Raw genomic sequence first — 16,982 nt, forward strand, 5'->3', positions numbered from 1 at the left:
GCATTCAAGTTAAAACAAACTTGATTATTATGTGGATTACATTCAATAACCATTTGCTAAACACTTGATTCGAATGCTCCATTCAAAACTTAACTGTGGTATCTGTTGGAATTAATGTGCTGTCAAAGAAGTGTGTTGTTAAGTGTCTGACACTTGAAATCTAAGTGTAAAACCAATTGCGGGAAAATTAAGTGTTTTAAAGTTCAATGTGCAGATTATTTGCAGTGTAAAAGCAGGGCTACCAGATTGACAAGTTTATCTGTTCAGCTTTATTTGACTGAAAAACGGATTGCTGTTTGGTATCACTTGCTGGAAGCCCAAACTAAAATAGAGAGCTGCTCGGATTCGGATTGCACAAAATAAAACACTTGACGTTGTATTGACAGTATTTATTTTTTTCTCAAATTTCCATAACATTTAACATTACCGTAGGAGGAGTTGGGCTATACTTTTTCTTCTCTTTACTTATTTTGTTTAATCTGTTTTCTGCAGATTGTAAGTCGTAATCATTCGACAAAAAAGCGTAATGCTTATAGGTAAATACGCCTTACAATGCAAATATAGCAGTGGTGTAGCATTTTCCTTTTTTTTAAAAAAAATGTATGGCAAACAATTACACAAAAGCACCGTCAAGTGTGCTACTATTTATTAGCTAACATTATCTAGTTTGTAATTTATCAATAAATAAATATTTCGCCTAAACAATTTGTTTCAACAAAAATACCATTGATTTTTCACAGTTGAATTTTGTGCTCGGTCGCTTTCGCGCAACACTAGGGGGCAGTTTCACATCATGGGATTATCGATATTCTGGGGTTTGCCCTTTTTTGTGAAATGAAACAGAACTTACTAAGCGTGTCTCCGATTACATCATATTATTTGTTTTATTTACAGTTACAGTTACAGGGTACAGTTTACTAACACAGCGGAGTTTTTCGCTTTTTTATCAAATACATACACGAAAGTAAAGCTATCTACTCAGCTGCTCTAATAGTTTGATCCCGGCATTAGGCGTTGTTGTTGAAGATGTGAGTTAGCTCTAATCAATAATGGACATGCTGAGTTTGCTTCATGATACTTTTGCCCAGTATTGGGATTTGTACAATGTAAGAACATGCGTTCAAATTTATTCATATCGCATTACATTTTTGAACAACGACTTCTGAGTTCGCTTGCAAAATAATCTCTTACCAAGACGACTGGATAAAAATAATCAATTTTCATCGTCTACGTAAGAAGAGATTATAACTACTAGTGTGCTCTCACTCTTGCGTATTGTTACCAATTACTTTGACATACGTGTACCTGGGGTAATTAATGTCAAAGTCAAAGGTATGTGCCCTCTAGTGGTTATAATCCCTTTTTATAGCTTATTTTAACACTGCTTAGTTGGTTTTCCTCCGTTTACTTACACGCTAAAATAGTTTTAGTATATAGCTTTATCTTAGTAACAACATAGTTTCAATTACTTTCGGCGGTGGCATTTTTATGTTTACAATATTACGACATCTAAAAATTGAGTTGGGATGAGGGGCTAAGTGGGATGTAACATTACACCTAAATATGGCAGTTTGATGCTTCCTTGTAGATGTTTTTTTCTTCTTTCAAATTGTTAACGTTGACGCGGCGGCAGATTGTCGACTTGTTTCACTAAACCTAGGTCCGATTCCCTAAACAATTTGTGCTGGTTTCTAGGACAAAAAACTTGATAGCTTTTTTAGAACATTAGCCAACTTTTCTGATCCAAGGGGTCCGATTATCCACACAAAGTGGCTCATTCAATGCTTTGTTTTCGATTGAACACTTTCTGAATTGATTGCTCTATTCTAGTACAAGTTTAAAAAAAATAACGCACCACATTTAGGAGGTTGTTATAATACTATTAATTTGAGATTGGTTGAATTAGTTGTAGGTTGCGAATTTTCTCGGTTTGTTTAATGCTATAGTTGAGTATTTTTCGTTCGTAGTTTAAGTCTTCCAGAAGACTCGCATTGAGATTCCAAAAATTTTGTACTTTGGTGAACTCCTAAACGGCTCGATTGCACTTTTTTCATTTCGTTCTGAGGCACATTTTGACACAACTGTTTTCAAAGAGAACCTGGATAATGTTCGTTTCGCAAGCGGTCGACTAAACTAACACGGAAGCACACAAAAATTGATGACTAAATAAGACGGGTTACACTAACTCTTACTGGTATAATAATATCAAAAGCGTCCGCTCTGTCACAATTTGCTCGATAAAACAGAGCAATGAAACAGGCAGTTTTGTGCGGATCTCGCGGAAATCAACTGGTGGAGCAAATGTTAGCTAGCCGTCGCCACTACCGCAGCCGTAGTAAATTACTCGTTTAAATAAGCTCCAACCTTCCGTCAGTCTTTAGTTGCTATTCGGCTGGCAGCACTGCCTTTGCTCATTTTCAAACCACATTGATCACCTGCGTTGGTCCTGCGCAACGCGTAAAATGTCTGACGCGCTGTTTCGCTTTTCAGCACAGTAAAAACTTTTTCAAAAGTATCAAACTTTGAAAAAGCATGTTCCTTAAATCTAATGCACAATTAATGCTGATGTCCAAAACAACTTCAATAAATACTCTTTCTTGCTTATAATGAAGTGTGTGTGTATGTTGGCACTAGATAGTGTGTTTTGTCAGTGGCAGCTCTGATCGTCGTTTTAATGTGTTGTTTCAATTAAAATAAAATGCATTTGTATAATAGAATCTTCGTTTCGCAATGTGTTGTGGTAAATGATGCAATATAATAAGGAGGATGAAACATTTGACTGGCACGCGCAATTTGCGTATAGTATCTTATACCAATTCTAGGAACAGTCCACTACTTCTGGATACCGAGCAGGTACCACAGTAACCACCACATCGCGCTCGCACTTTTTTGTACGGTGCTTCCAACTGAAAATAATAAATAAAGAATTAGTTCCTACAATCTTACTATTCTGAGATTCTACTTACCGGTATTAGGAAATGAATTACCGCGTTCACGCCTTTTGTTTCCCACTGTGTTCGGGGACGTATTCGGAACGGGGTGTTCTCCAGGTTGATCGACAGGTCGCCTTGTGGACAGCGGCCGGTGTTACTATAGCAATCGCCAGCCGAACCATACGGTTGGGGTTTCCCGGAACGTTCCGTGAATCGATTGTCATCCGTCAGCACCTGCAGTGTGTGAATGTTTAACCGAATCCTGCGGTAGTGTGTCGCTCCGTAGCTTATACTGTCGTCGTCCCAGTCCGACGAGGAGGGCGAACAGATGCCAGCATTCGAGGCTCGCTTGTTGATGTAGACGGCGTAGTTCTCGATCGGACCTGTAAGTCCGAATTCAATGAGTAATTGAGTTTATGAGGCTTCATTTCAATCTATTATCTCCCATTATTTCATTTGAATATTTACATGTTCTTCGAAAAAAAAACTTTCTAGCTTATAACACTGAAAACTAATGGCGTTTTCGTTTTTTCCTGGTGCTAAACCGGTGTAGTGCAAAAAAAGAGACAGACTGATTTCACCCAAGTTTGAATGAGTGTAGCACCGACTACACCGGTATAGTGCACAGTCAAAAACGAAAACGACATAAGTAAAGTTTTCAATGTGTCCAAGAATTATAACGTATTTTGAAATGACATAAGCAAATAGTAACTTGCTACTAGCCGACGCTTCAATCGGCCAGCATTATCTATAGCCTTGTGTGCAAACTTGCGTACAATGGTAGTTCACGGGTGCAGACTTGTAGGGTAACCACCTCTGGCTAGCGTTTGACCCTGAGATTTTTAATGACCTGGTAGTAGACTTCAAGGAACATATGACTATTCGCAGGAATCAAATTGAAATGTGAATCAAAGCGATTGCTCGACATATATCGCTTTTTATTACCCAATGAGTTAAAAGTGATTCCTTCTGAAACTAGTCAGGGTATCAATTCAGCGCTGGTTGATTGGAATATTACCAAAATAAACTCACATTTATCGACAAACATGTAAAATGGTCCTAAGTGCAAATGAGAGCCTCTCTTTGTTTACTTTCTCTTTCGATTATTATGTCGTCAGCATAAAACTTTTCAATATTGTTTCAGGATATATCAAGAACGCGGATTTCGACTAGCATATTATGCTAAGAGTTAATGAACAAACGTATAAATGGACGAGTTATTAGCGAAAGAGAAAGAAAACAAAGAGAAACTGTTATTTTCACTTAGGACCATTTGACATGTTTGGCTAGATTTGCAATGATAATGCGCACCACTGTACAGAGCCGTTCACGTTACGCTGTAATTTTTTTTACTCTTGTAGCGGTTTTGTAGGGAATTTCACTTCCCCGGCCAATCGCAACTAATACAAAAGCACCAGCCACTCTCGCTGTGGGGAATAGGTCAAACGAGTATTACCTTCCAACACAGCAAACAGGAAGAGCAGAGAAGTGGAATATCCGCACTGCCTGGGAATCACACTGCGGTGTCTTCCAGGATTGGTAAATGACTGGGCAACCCGATCAGAAAAGCATAACAAAACAATAACACTATTATAACTATGGTTGATATGTATAACAACTGGAGTTTTATTCAGATAACGGAATGGAAAATGGATTGCGGACAGTTTTCTATACTATCAATATTATAACATAATCTATTATGAAACGATCAATTTATGAATTGATCGTTTGTTACTAGCTCACTGTCATTAGATGATTATATCTAATACAGTTCTCTTACAGATGACGTTTCCACTTTTGCAAACGTCTGTTCTCCATGTAAGGGGCGGCTGATGTATCGTCCTCGTGTCAGCGTGGGACTCTAAACAGAGCTGACACGATGGTCCTCCGGCGAGGCAGGAGGTTGGGGAAGCTCCAACAAGCCGCTCTGGAATACTAACCGTTACGAACAATGCAGAAGAAAATACGAATCGGAACAATCGGCAAAGACCTACGCGACGAAATAAAAACTACGACTGGAAACTCGGAACATGGAACTGCAGGTCACTCTGCTTTCCAGTTTTCGACAGAATAATCTACGACGAACTCCAACCACGCAACTTTGAAGTCGTAGCACTGCAGGAACTTTGCTTGACAGGAAAAAAGGTATGGAGAAGCGGGCATCGGGCGGCTACTTTCTGACAGAGCTGTGGCACCACCAACGAGCTGGGAACCGGCTTTGTAGTGCTGGGTAGGAAACGTCAACGCGTGATTGAATGAACTCCGATCAACGCAATGATGTGTAAGTTGAGGATCACAGGCCGTTTCTTCAACTACAGCATCATCAACGTACACTGCCCACACGATTGGAGACCTGACGACGAGCACGAAGCGTTCTATACGAAGCTGGAGGAGGTGTACGACGGCTGTTCGCAACGGGACGTGACAATCGTCATCGGTGATATGAACGCTCAGGTGGAACGAGAGATAATGTTTAGACCGGTAATCGGGCCAAACAGCTTGCATACCGTATCAAATGACAACGGCCAACGATGCGTGAACTTCGCAGCCTCCCATGGCATGGTAGTCCGAAGTACCTTGTTCCCCCGCAAAGATATCCACAAAGCCACCTGGAGATCACCTGACCAAACCAAATCGATCACGGGCGATTCTTCTCTGATATCACCAACGTTCGTACCTATCGCAGTGTGAATTCGGACCATTACCTAGTTGCAGATGCATGCGCTCAAAACTCTCGACGGTGTACAACACTCGTCTTAGTCAGACGCCAAGGCCCAACATCGCGCAACTTCGGGACGCCGGGGTAGCCCAAGCCTACGCACAGCGACTGGAAACAGCACAACCTACGGAAGAATAGCTGGGCGCAGCTACTCTTGAAGATGGCTGGAGAGAGATCCGTTCCGCCATAGGAAGTACTGCTATAGCGGCACCAGGTACAACGATTCCGAATCGAGGAAATGACTGGTTCGATGACGAATGTAAGCAGTTAATAGAGGAGAAGAATGCAGCACGGGGGAGGATGCTGCAGCACGAAATGAGACAATGGAGCGATATAAACAAGCACTGAACATGCAAACCTCGGTTCTCCGGAGAAAGAAGCGCCAACAGGAGGAACGAGATCGCGAAGCGCGTAAACGACACACGGAAGTTCTACGAGAAGCTGAATAGTTTGCGCAAAGGCTACGTTCCGCAAGCAGGGACTTAGACGGCAACCTTTTTACGAACGAGTGTGAGGTGATTGAGAGGTGGAAGCAGTACTATGACGAGCACCTTAACGGTGAAGCAGTAGAGGACGAAGGCGGTATGGCAACGGATCTTGGAGCACGCGCAGAAGACGATAGGCTGCCGGCCCCTGGTCTACAAGAAGTCAAGGAGGAGATCGGTCGGCTGTAAAACAACAAAGCTGCCGGTGTAGATCAACTACCCAGCGAGTTATTACAAAAAAAATGGTGAAACACTGACTAGAGCGCTGCACTGGGTAATCGCCAAAATTTGGGAAGAGGAGACTTCCGGAGGAGTGAATGGAGGGTGTCGTTTGTCCAATCTACAAAAAGGGTGACAAGTTAGATTGCTGCAACTACCACGCGATCGTACTACTTAGTGCCGTCTGCAAAGTCCTCTCCCTAGTTCGTGGGGCACTACCAAGCGGGATTCATGGGTTCCCGCGCCAACACGGACCAAATATTCGCGATTCGGCAGGTTCTGCAGAAGGGCCGCGAATACAACGTGCCCCCACAAATCATTTGTTCATCGATTTCAAATCGACGTATGACACAATCGATCGAGATCAGCTATGGCAGATAATGCACGAGTACGGTTTTCCGGATAAGCTACCACGATTAGTCAAAGCGACGATGGATCTAGTCATGTGCGTTGTTCGAGTATCAGGGACACTCTCGAGTCCCTTTGAATCTCGAAGAGGGTTATGGCAAGGGGATGGTCTATCGTGCCTGCTGTTCAACGTTGCGTTAGAAGGTGTAATAAGGAGAGTGGGGATATACACGAGTGGCACGATCTTCAGGAAGTCCGTCCCGCTTCTTAGCTTCGCCGACGAGATTGACATAATGGCATGGAACTTTGAGGCGATGTCGCAATCGTACCTCAGACTGAAAGCTAAAGCCAGCAGGATAGGACGTTTACGGTGGGCTGGACACGTCGTATGAATGTCGGACGATGACCTGGTGAAGATGGTTCTTGAGGGCGATCCTACAGGAACAAGGAGACGGGCACACAGCGAGCACGATAGATCGACCAGATAGAGGGCGTCCTGCGGACCCTTCGAAGACTGCGAGACTGGCGACAAGCAACAATGGACCGAATGGAGTGGAGACGGCAGAAGCATACAGCAAGAGACAACAAGGCTCTAGCCTGAACGGCAAGTAAGGTAATACAGCAGATTTTTCGCACTTCAATTCGGGGACTTCGAACCAACATCATCGAGTTTAAACAGCTGATCACTGAGTATGGATCGAGCCTAATAGCGCCACAAAAGTGGACAATCGAGTATTTCCAACAGATTTTGTCGGCAACACCTACATCCTGCTGCTGAAGACTATGGTACGTTAATAATTATTTAAGTTAAATTTGGTGCAATATGAGGTATTTAAAGAGAACGTGCCATAGAAATCATGACTGAAGGCAAATGCACATTGCGCGCAAAAGTCAATGTTTGGCAACAATGGTTCGAAAACGTCAACGAAAGAGACGGGAAAAAAATCAAAAAAGAACCGCGTGTTCGTTGAAAGCTTCTCTTTCCTTCTTTCCTGGCTGTGCGAGAGTGCGGACGTGTCCGCAACACGATCCGTGAAAAATAAGGTATCGGGAGTGAAACCGGTTGGCTGGGTCGACAAAAAAGAGACTTAAATTGCCCGTTGGTGCAACCAGGTCCCGGCGTGAAACTGCGCAACCTGCGCTTCACAATTCCGGGCTGTGCGAGTATATAGTCCGCAATTCGATCCGTAAAAAAGGGTCCGGAGGAGTGAAACCGCGAGGTCGCGTCGACGAAAAAGTGGCAAACTGATGCAATCAGGTCCCGTGTGAAATCGCGCGACGTGAATTTGACATTTTCCAAGCAGCGAAAGCGCGGTCCTGTTACTCGACAAAAGAGGTTCGAGCAGTGTAGGGGTGAAACACTCGTCCGCGCGAAGGCAGGCACAAAGATCAGCACGGAATTAAGTGCAGCAAACTGTCGCGGTAAAGTCGCAGCACGTCCTACCTGATCCCAAACGACGGTCGACGACGCAAATGGCGCTACACAGTCAATTCAACTTTACTCTGAATGAGTTGCTGTGGGCACTCGAAAGAGGATGAAATGACTCTTCAGGTCCGGACTGTATCAGTTATCCAATGTTTCAGCGTCTGCCATTGACAGTTAAAAATTACCATGTTGAAAATCGTCGTACTAATTCTAAAGACAAACTGGAGTGACGCGGGTCCAGCTACATTTCGCCCTATCATCTTAACGAGCTCTATGGCGAAGGGTTTCGACGAATAGTCAACCAACAGTTGACCACCGAACTAGAATCAAATGGATGTCTCGACAAACGACAACATGCCATAAGATCTGGTCGAATTACTGACACATACACACCTAGAAAATATAGTGTAAATTTACGTCTCCTGACCCTGACATATACGAGCATCAAAAATGTTTTAGTTTTACGTTTGATTTTAATTTTACATGACGTTTAATTTCGTAAATCATGTAATTTTACTCGTCATACAGCGTTTGTTCTGAATGGTAGGAAGTGTAATTTTATGTCATTGCGCATGTAAAGTATATGTTTCATGTAAAATTAAACGGAATACGGCAATGTTCCGTCATTTCGTAAATTACGGTTTGTTGAATTGTGTCAACGATAAAATTCAGATTTTTTTGGTGTGTACTTTGCGGAGTTGGAGCGACAGTGCTTCGCTTGACATGTTCAGGGCTTACGACACCCCCTGGAGATAAGGCAATCTACGAACACTGCAGCAATGGAAGATACGTGGTAGATGATCAACATACTGAACAGTTTTCTCAGAGAACGAAGATTTCAGGATATTACGAAGGGGGATGTATCACCCGCGCATACGCTGGAAGCTGGTATGCCACAGGGCCCAGCGCTCTTAGGTACGCTGTTTCTCGTGGCTATTCAACCTATCTTCCGCGTAGTCCTGAATTCCGATGATATCCTGCTAGTATAGGAGGAAGAAAGACCAGTCGTTCCATCGAAAACTTAGTCCGCAGTAAAAGCCGTCGTTAAGTGGTCGGAATGTGTTCCAGCATCTTCTATTGCAGCCCTTCCACTCACCGTGAGCCCATGCAGGCGATAAAGGTAGATGGTGTAGCCGTTCCAACACAAACATGACTACAAAATCTTCGAAGTTACTCTTGACTGATCACTCAACTTCACAGTGTACTGCAGTGGACGAAGAAGGCATGTAAATCTAGATTGTATATCTTGAAGATGATGTGATCGGTATCAAGCTACAAGCAACGCGCTTCTATATTACAAATCGGGTACGCAATTGTTAATTCGCGACTTCTCTACGGCATGGGACTCGTAGGCAGAGGAGGAGATGCCGTCGTCCAAACTATTGTAGCTGCATACAGTAAGGTTTGCATACGGTGCATACGCCACGAGTCTAATCCTAGCTATATTGGCAGAAGCAGAGACCTTACCGTTTGATATACTCGTTCTTCAAACTATAGTCCGATTGTCTATTCGTATGCAGGAAAAAAGCAGCGATAATGCCGACCTTCCTTTGGTCAATCGAGCTTCCGCACAAGGTGGTCGGAATCACTCTTCCAAACATTTCCACTCGTACGCGTTGATCTGCACGAAGATGCTATGAATCCAAGCCCCAAATAGTGTGTGACATCAAGAAACGTTTGAAAGATGGAGAAGATGGAGAAATTGTTCGGTCTGCTGTTCAGGTTCTCCTGGGCCCTGGCAAGCCGTTTCATCAGATCAACAATCGTCTACACGGATGGCTTGTAAGGCTACAATGCAATAGGCACGGAAGTATTTGGAGGATATCTTCAACAATCGGTTGGTCTTCCAACGCAATGCAGAGTCTTCGCGGCAGAAGCGTTCGCAATCAAACATGCGCCAACATCATACAACAAGAGCTGCTAAATTTCAAATCATGCGCTCCTTTGTTCAAACCGCAGTTGTTAGTTGCATCATTTTTTCAAACAGCCCTGCTGCTCAATCATTTTCCATCTTCAATTTCATTGACCCTGTAAATATCTCTACTGGGGTATTGATATTGATTAGGTTTTTCAAGCGAAACTATTCTGAACATACTTCTTACTGTTAATGTATTCTTGAAAATGCCAAACTTGTCCACAAGTAATGTGTCGCTAATAAACAACAACAGCTCGGTCTGGGTATGATCGAGGGCCTGCTGAGCGATGGTTTGAGGTCAACACACTCGCAATCAGCCTTGTCTGGATTAGAGAAGATTGGCATCTTCAGTGAGTAGTGCCTCTTCGTGTACTGAGTCCCGAAACGAGGACGGCAGGTTATGGTGTCGTCGCAGGTTTTCCAAGTCCCGGCCGCTTGGAAATAAGGGATCCACCGTGAGTCTTGTGTCACAAGTCGTGCACATTCGAAGCGGGTGATGGTGTGAGTCTAAGGAGGCGGGAGGGGGCTCTTTGTTTTATTCGGTTTTCATGGTCTGTTCACATTTCGAGATCTCCTTTTACCTTCCGAGGGTAGTTTTGAGGTTCCTCCAGTAAGTGGCAAAGTGCTCAGAGACCTTCGCCTTGAATACCTTTAGAATGCCGGATGACGGGACCTCGTCACAGCATCGAATTCCGCTATTCACGGGAACCCAGCATATGGTGGTCAAGGGATCACAGGATTGCTCGATGGCTTGGGCGTAATGATGCTTGGACTCCCCTATTTCTAGTGCCTTGATAACAAAGAGTCACCTCACCGGCCAACGGCATTTACGGCGGCCTGCAGCTTCAGTGTTGTATGAGCGGTTGTTTTTCCAACATAAGTATTATATCGTCGGCGAATATGCCTTTCCAAACCGTGGCGAAGAGGGGCCAACCAAGTGTGACTGCCAGCAATGTGGCTTGGGAGACCCCGTTAGCTTCTCAAAATAGGTCTGATTGGTTTTTTCCTATACCTATCTTGAAACTTTGGGGCACTTCTTCGTGCCATACCGTGTTGTAGGCACTAGTGAGATCTAGAATGGCGATGTCCGCATGCAAACCGTTGGCTATTACTCCGCGTACTATTGCGCCGAAGTAGCTTAGGTGTACCGAGTTCATTTAGAAATGCGAACTAACGATGATATGGTCGACAATGACTGGGCAGTGCGTAAGCCTCTTGTACCTGAAGGCATAAAATAGACCCCACTTGCGGTCCTTAGCTTCCTGCCCAGTAACTCCTAGCCCTGGCCTCCTAGTGGAATGGAGGAATCTTTTGTATACGGCACAGGCCACTTCGGCCTTAATCTGTTAATAAAATAAAAAAAAACTAACGATGATGGAGAAGATCTTGTACCACGAGGAGGGTCATCAGGTATCCGTTTATCATCTCTTCCATCGTTTTCCCTATGCAATAGAGGGGACTGTGGTCGAGAATCATTCGGACTGCAAATTCCGGTACATTTCTTCGGGATGGGGATCGTGAGGGCAGTTCTTCAGTTATCTGAGGCCCGCCATCTACCAGGGGGTAGATGCTATAACAAAGGATAGTCAACGGTTTCCACCCCCGCAGAATTGCCCTGTTCTGTACTTAGCGCAATGGCGATTTCCACGCCGGAAAAAGGTCTGTTTTAATCTGGGTTCGTTTTCGTCGTCGGTCCTCTTCAGTTTGAAGAAGGCGATTTCATCTGCAATTTCGGCTGACTCAACTATCGTGGATCCTCTGAGCGATAATGTAAATTCGTTTTGTTTTCTTTTGTCGCTTGGAGCGTTCACCCTTCTTCACAGTTCCGTAGTCTACGAAGCGGAACGTATTCCAAGCTCCAAGGAAGGAAGCTCCCTGTCTGATTCTTGAGACGGGAAAAATCCGCCGATCTCTCATTTCATCGATTGTGATCAAGAGACTAGCTTTTAAGAGCTCAAAGATCCGGGATCCGCCGGTAGTCACCGCTAGTGAAAGGTGTATGTTCTACAGCTTGGTTCATGACTTCTACAAGCTCTTCCGGCGACTGATCGCGATTTCGATCGAGGGCATCTAAACCGTTATCTTCGCAGGTGAGCTAATCCGCCCGATCGTAAACCCAACGATGATGCCGTGGAGGGCAATGGTGGCATCCGATTATGAGAGATTATAATGGAGAAGTGATCGTTGTTTTCATAGTCGGTGTACAACTGACCATCAGCAGGCTCTGGCGATGGAGCTAAAATATATGGGTAAGTCTGAGGTGGATGTCTGTCGACCTCGTTTATAAGTTATACTACCGTCATGTAGCGTCACCGCATTGCTGTCTTCAACTACCTCAATGATGGTGTTACCGCGGTGGTAACACCTTCTTCAACCCAACGCTGTGTGATGGGGTTGAACTAGGTCTGTAGCTCATTTCCGCAATTTTTTTTTCCGACATTGCTTACAGGGGGATATATAGAAATTCCACCGTGTATCTTACGGGACAGTTGATCTTTCTGGCGACCACAATCAGGTCGGTGTTCAATATCACCGATTCAGATGGCAAGTCAGTTTTGGTTTCTAGGCGGATCGTCTGGTACAGGTTCTGACGCTTTGGCGGACTCCCAAGTGTGTTGGTGACCGAACCACGGTGATGGATTCGTATTGCTTTTTATGTGTGTCTATTAGATGGCAAGGCAGAGGCGGGTCATCATACATTGGAGGTCACCTAGGTTTTCTCTCAGGCCGTTGGATGGCCAGTGTGCAGTTTATTCCGTCGGGTGGTGCATCTGGGCTAGAGATGGAGCAACTGTTCCATTCAGGTCTGCTGCTGGAACCCATTACGGTGGATATTGTAGAAGTTGGTAGGACGGGTTGCGGGTTCTACCGTGGATGTACCTTTAGCCTGTTGCTGGTGCTTCTCTAGAAAGGGTAGAGGCAAGAATAGAGTCCTGGTGGATTCTAAGAAGATGGGAAGTTACCCGGGAGAGACACGGGTTCACCGCGTCAGCAACTACACATTGAGGACTCGTTGTATGTCTCCGGCTCCTCTTGAATAGGGGGCGACGCAGTGAAGTGGGTTTTTTAACACATGGTGAGTAAGGCAGGCAGATTGGAATCTGATAGTTTCGTTGTTGACGCTGGAGTTTTTCGTTGATGCGGCTGATTTTGTACCGTAGACTCTACCGGCGGTAGAGTGCGATGAATGGGTCCAGTCGGGTTGTGGGGGTTGATGGAACTTACCCGGGGAGGCCCCGAGTTCTCCGCTCCAGCAACTGTCGAGGACTCATCGGGTGTCTCCGGCACTTCTCAAGTCGATGGCGGCGCGGGAAAAGGGGATTTTTTGGTATACGGTATGCACGAACCCTCTGAGTCTTCACCTCTTGCAGGAGTCTAGCTTCTTCTGCATCTTTTGTGCAATGGTCGTAGATGACGCTCTGCACTATGTTGATGGTTGGGTGGATGATGATCTCCACCATTTAACCGCCTATGAGTTGGTCCAACTTCTGTAAGGATATACAAGTACTGGCTTCTCAATACATATCTGGACTCCTTTGTTCCTTTTTGCGCTCACCAGGTTTCTTGAATCTGTATCAAGCACTGTCTGTGTCGATTTCAGGGCAAGGGAAGGGATCGATGGGGAGGCGTTGTTCCTGACTCGCAATCAGCTCTCAATAATAGGATAGGCTGGTCTATACGGTCCCAGGAATTCATGTATCCGGGGAGTGATCTACTAAATGGGGTTTTCAGTTTCCAGAACGGAGAAAGAGGTTGTGGCATTATGCTGGATCGATGGACTGGTTGGCGATGACTGGTGGCCTTTGGGAGATTCAACTCTTCTATTCGGAAGGATATGTACTTTTTTTCCAAGAACGAAAGGTAGGCCAAAAAGAGGGAGTAGGGGGACGTACCTTGTTCGCTGGCGAACTATACTGATTTTAGACTCTATTAGCTCTGTTTATTTCATGGACTTGTTAACTTTTCTCGGTGAAAATGAAAACTCCAAATTTTCCCATTACCACACGTAACGTTTCGGCTTACTGCTCTTCAGCCATCGTAAGCCGAAACGTTACGTGTGGTAATGGGAAAATTTGGAGTTTTCATTTTCACCGAGAAAAGTCAACAAGTCCATGAAATAAATATGTTGCGGTGACCATAAAATCTTATATCTATTAGCTCTGGCCTGAAAGGCACAACTCATCCTTCGAGAGGGAGACACACGCTATGGCATGGGTTCCTGCTTGTGACAAGAAGTGCACCGATTACCCGATTCGAATCTTTTCCCATAAAATTTCGCCGTTTGCAAATCGTCGACGGTCGGCACTATGATGCCGGTTTTGCCCTCTCTCGGGGTGGAGGAGACACGTCGGAAAACGAGATACGAGGCATATGGGTTTTGCACTACTTATCGGGCGACCGAGCATTACACTCGCGTAAACTGTCGCCGAGGTAGCAGAAGACCTCAGATATTGGTGGCTAATGACATAGGTCGAGCTCGAGAAAAAGATCCGGGCGGTGTTGGCAAAGTTATTGGTTATTCGAGCGAACACAGAAAATAAATTGTCACTCCATGTGATTGATACGATGTCATATTGTTTATTTTCATTTTAATGGTATCAAAGCTGTGTCCAGTATTAAGCTGTTCGCTCACGAGGACACAGGACACGACAGGACACAAGCAACAAAAAATATTCACTATGCTGTTTCTGTTGCCGCGTTGGTAAAGGTAGAACAAAATCCATAGTGAATATTTTTTTGTGGCGTGTGTCCTGTCGCCTCGTGAGCGAACAGTTATAAAAACTACAAATATAAGAACATACCTGACTTCAGCGTGAGATACTCGGTTGGCGCGTGCGACGTCATATTGTGACAGTAGATGGTTACCGGTCTGTCCTTCACGTGCAACATGTACTCTCCATCCATCCTCGTTCGCCGGTTTCGCTGTACATCCTGACAGGTGAAACTGATCGATTTGCTATACCGCGGCCGACAGTTTGGCGTAGGAAAGCACTTTTTCTTCTGCGGTGGTCTAGGCTCGGGACATCGGTTCGATTCGGTCTTGGTCAGCTCGTCGTAGCACTTGACGCTGCGTCGCTGGAAGCCGTCGCATTTACACTGCAATGTAGGAAGTTTGGGTTAGTTCAATACCGGGCAGGTTGTTAGACAAAAGATAGCTGTGGTACAGAGGTATAACGATCACAATTGACACCACGTTGAATACGGTCAACCTACTCTGTTCCATCGTCCGGTGCTCCAGCGGCAGAAACTGTGCGTTTCGCATGGTTTCACGTTACTTGGCTTGTGCTTCACGTCGCAAACGTTGGCCGTGCTTCGACCGTTGCTACAGGTGACATTGCGAGTCGCCAGTCCTGAACCGCAGCCGACCGAACACTGCGTGGGGACGGAAATGGCCGCCAATAGTTTTATACGGTGGACAGACAAAATGGTAGTAGTGGCAGCAGCAGCATCAGCATCAACAGCATAGAAGCATCAGCAGGTGGGTGCGGACGCGAATGTGACCGCGACATGATAACATTTAAATGATACAAAAATATGAATGATTGGGTGAAAGATGAAATGGCGAATTCGAGTGATTTTTGGGCATATGAGAGGCAAAAAGGAGAAAAACAGAATTAGCATTGCTTCAGAATATTCAAATATTTAAAATATCCGGTATGGGTGCACAAAGGGGGCAGTCATAAAAAACGAGGGAATTAACAATAGTAATCAAACAATAAAACGGTGCCCACCTTTGACCACGGGGATACCTCCCAACGGAACTGACAGGGCCTGCATTTGCGTACAAGCTTCTTGGCCGATGGGATCTTCACGAGAGCACAGTTTTTGGCATCAACCTTGCGGCCGGTCTTCACCGGATGCGGATTGTCGATGGATTTCGGGAATAAACGCATACAGACGCGCTCGCCGGTCGTCGCCCCCACCGCACGTCACGTTACACTAAAAAGCGGGAACAAGAGAAAATGTGGACACGAGAGAACAAACGGGTAAGCGATTAGGTTTGGTGCGACACTGGATGGTATGGAGGAGGTGGGGGGGACAAAAATCGAGAGTGAAAAATAGGCAAAAAAGAATAATTACAGGCTTCCAGTTAGTAATCCTCCATCTGAAATGGCAACACGATTCCACTTCGGGTGGTTTCTGGTTCTGTGGGCATTCGCTACTTTCCTTGCCTCGGTGATCTTGGCATAGCACCTGACGATAGCGTTTGCAATCGTCATTGCACTAAAACGAAAAGAACAAGAGAGAAAGGTTTTGGGCTTCTGGGTGAAAATAGGGGCACCTTCCAGGGAAGGTTCTTCTTAGAAATTATTACTTCTATCGAGTATAGAATAAATCAAATCAAAAACATGCACGAAGAAGGTTTGATTGCAACGACCGCAAGCTTAATGCTATATTTTTTGCGTTTTTGTGTTTATGAGATTTATTTTGCTTAAATCCATCTCAATGTGTTGATTATTTATATTACGTGTAGTTTTTTCGCATTCTCAATCGGCCCTATTCTCCGCGGCGTGTGACGTGAGACGACTAATCTCACCTCACTTTACGTGACTTTTCTCACCCTATTCTGAGAGTCGACTCGGGTGAGGTGAGATTCCCCATTGCGGTTAAATGGGCGTCACACGAAGTGACTCTTCAGAATTGGGTGAGAAAAGTCACGTAGAGTGAGGTGAGATTAGTCGTCTTTCGTCACACGCCGCGCAGAATAGGGTCGAATTTCTCGTTTATATGCTAAAATCTATCTACCTACCTACCTATCTATCTATCTATCTATCTATCTATCTATCTATCTATCTATCTATCTATCTATCTATCTATCTATCTATCTATCTATCTATCTATCTATCTATCTATCTATCTATCTATCTATCTATCTATCTATCTATCTATCTATCTATCTATCTATCTATCTATCTATCTATCTATCTATCTATCT

At 44.6% G+C, this 16,982-nt stretch overlaps 1 protein-coding gene across 1 annotated transcript in view; it reads right to left on the reverse strand.

Annotated features, from left to right (window-relative positions):
* Positions 1–374: 374 nt before the first annotated feature.
* Positions 375–16,982, reverse strand: part of LOC131685016 (A disintegrin and metalloproteinase with thrombospondin motifs 9) — an 811,665-nt gene continuing 795,057 nt past the window's right edge. The window contains 7 exon segments of the mRNA XM_058968345.1: positions 375–2,906; positions 2,967–3,316; positions 14,848–15,142; positions 15,260–15,418; positions 15,778–15,958; positions 15,960–15,985; positions 16,127–16,270. Of these exon segments, the coding sequence (XP_058824328.1) occupies positions 2,808–2,906; positions 2,967–3,316; positions 14,848–15,142; positions 15,260–15,418; positions 15,778–15,958; positions 15,960–15,985; positions 16,127–16,270 (1,254 nt within the window). The 3' untranslated portion in view covers positions 375–2,807.

Source organism: Topomyia yanbarensis, chromosome 2, assembly GCF_030247195.1.
Source record: "Topomyia yanbarensis strain Yona2022 chromosome 2, ASM3024719v1, whole genome shotgun sequence".
Taxonomy (NCBI): domain Eukaryota; kingdom Metazoa; phylum Arthropoda; class Insecta; order Diptera; family Culicidae; genus Topomyia; species Topomyia yanbarensis.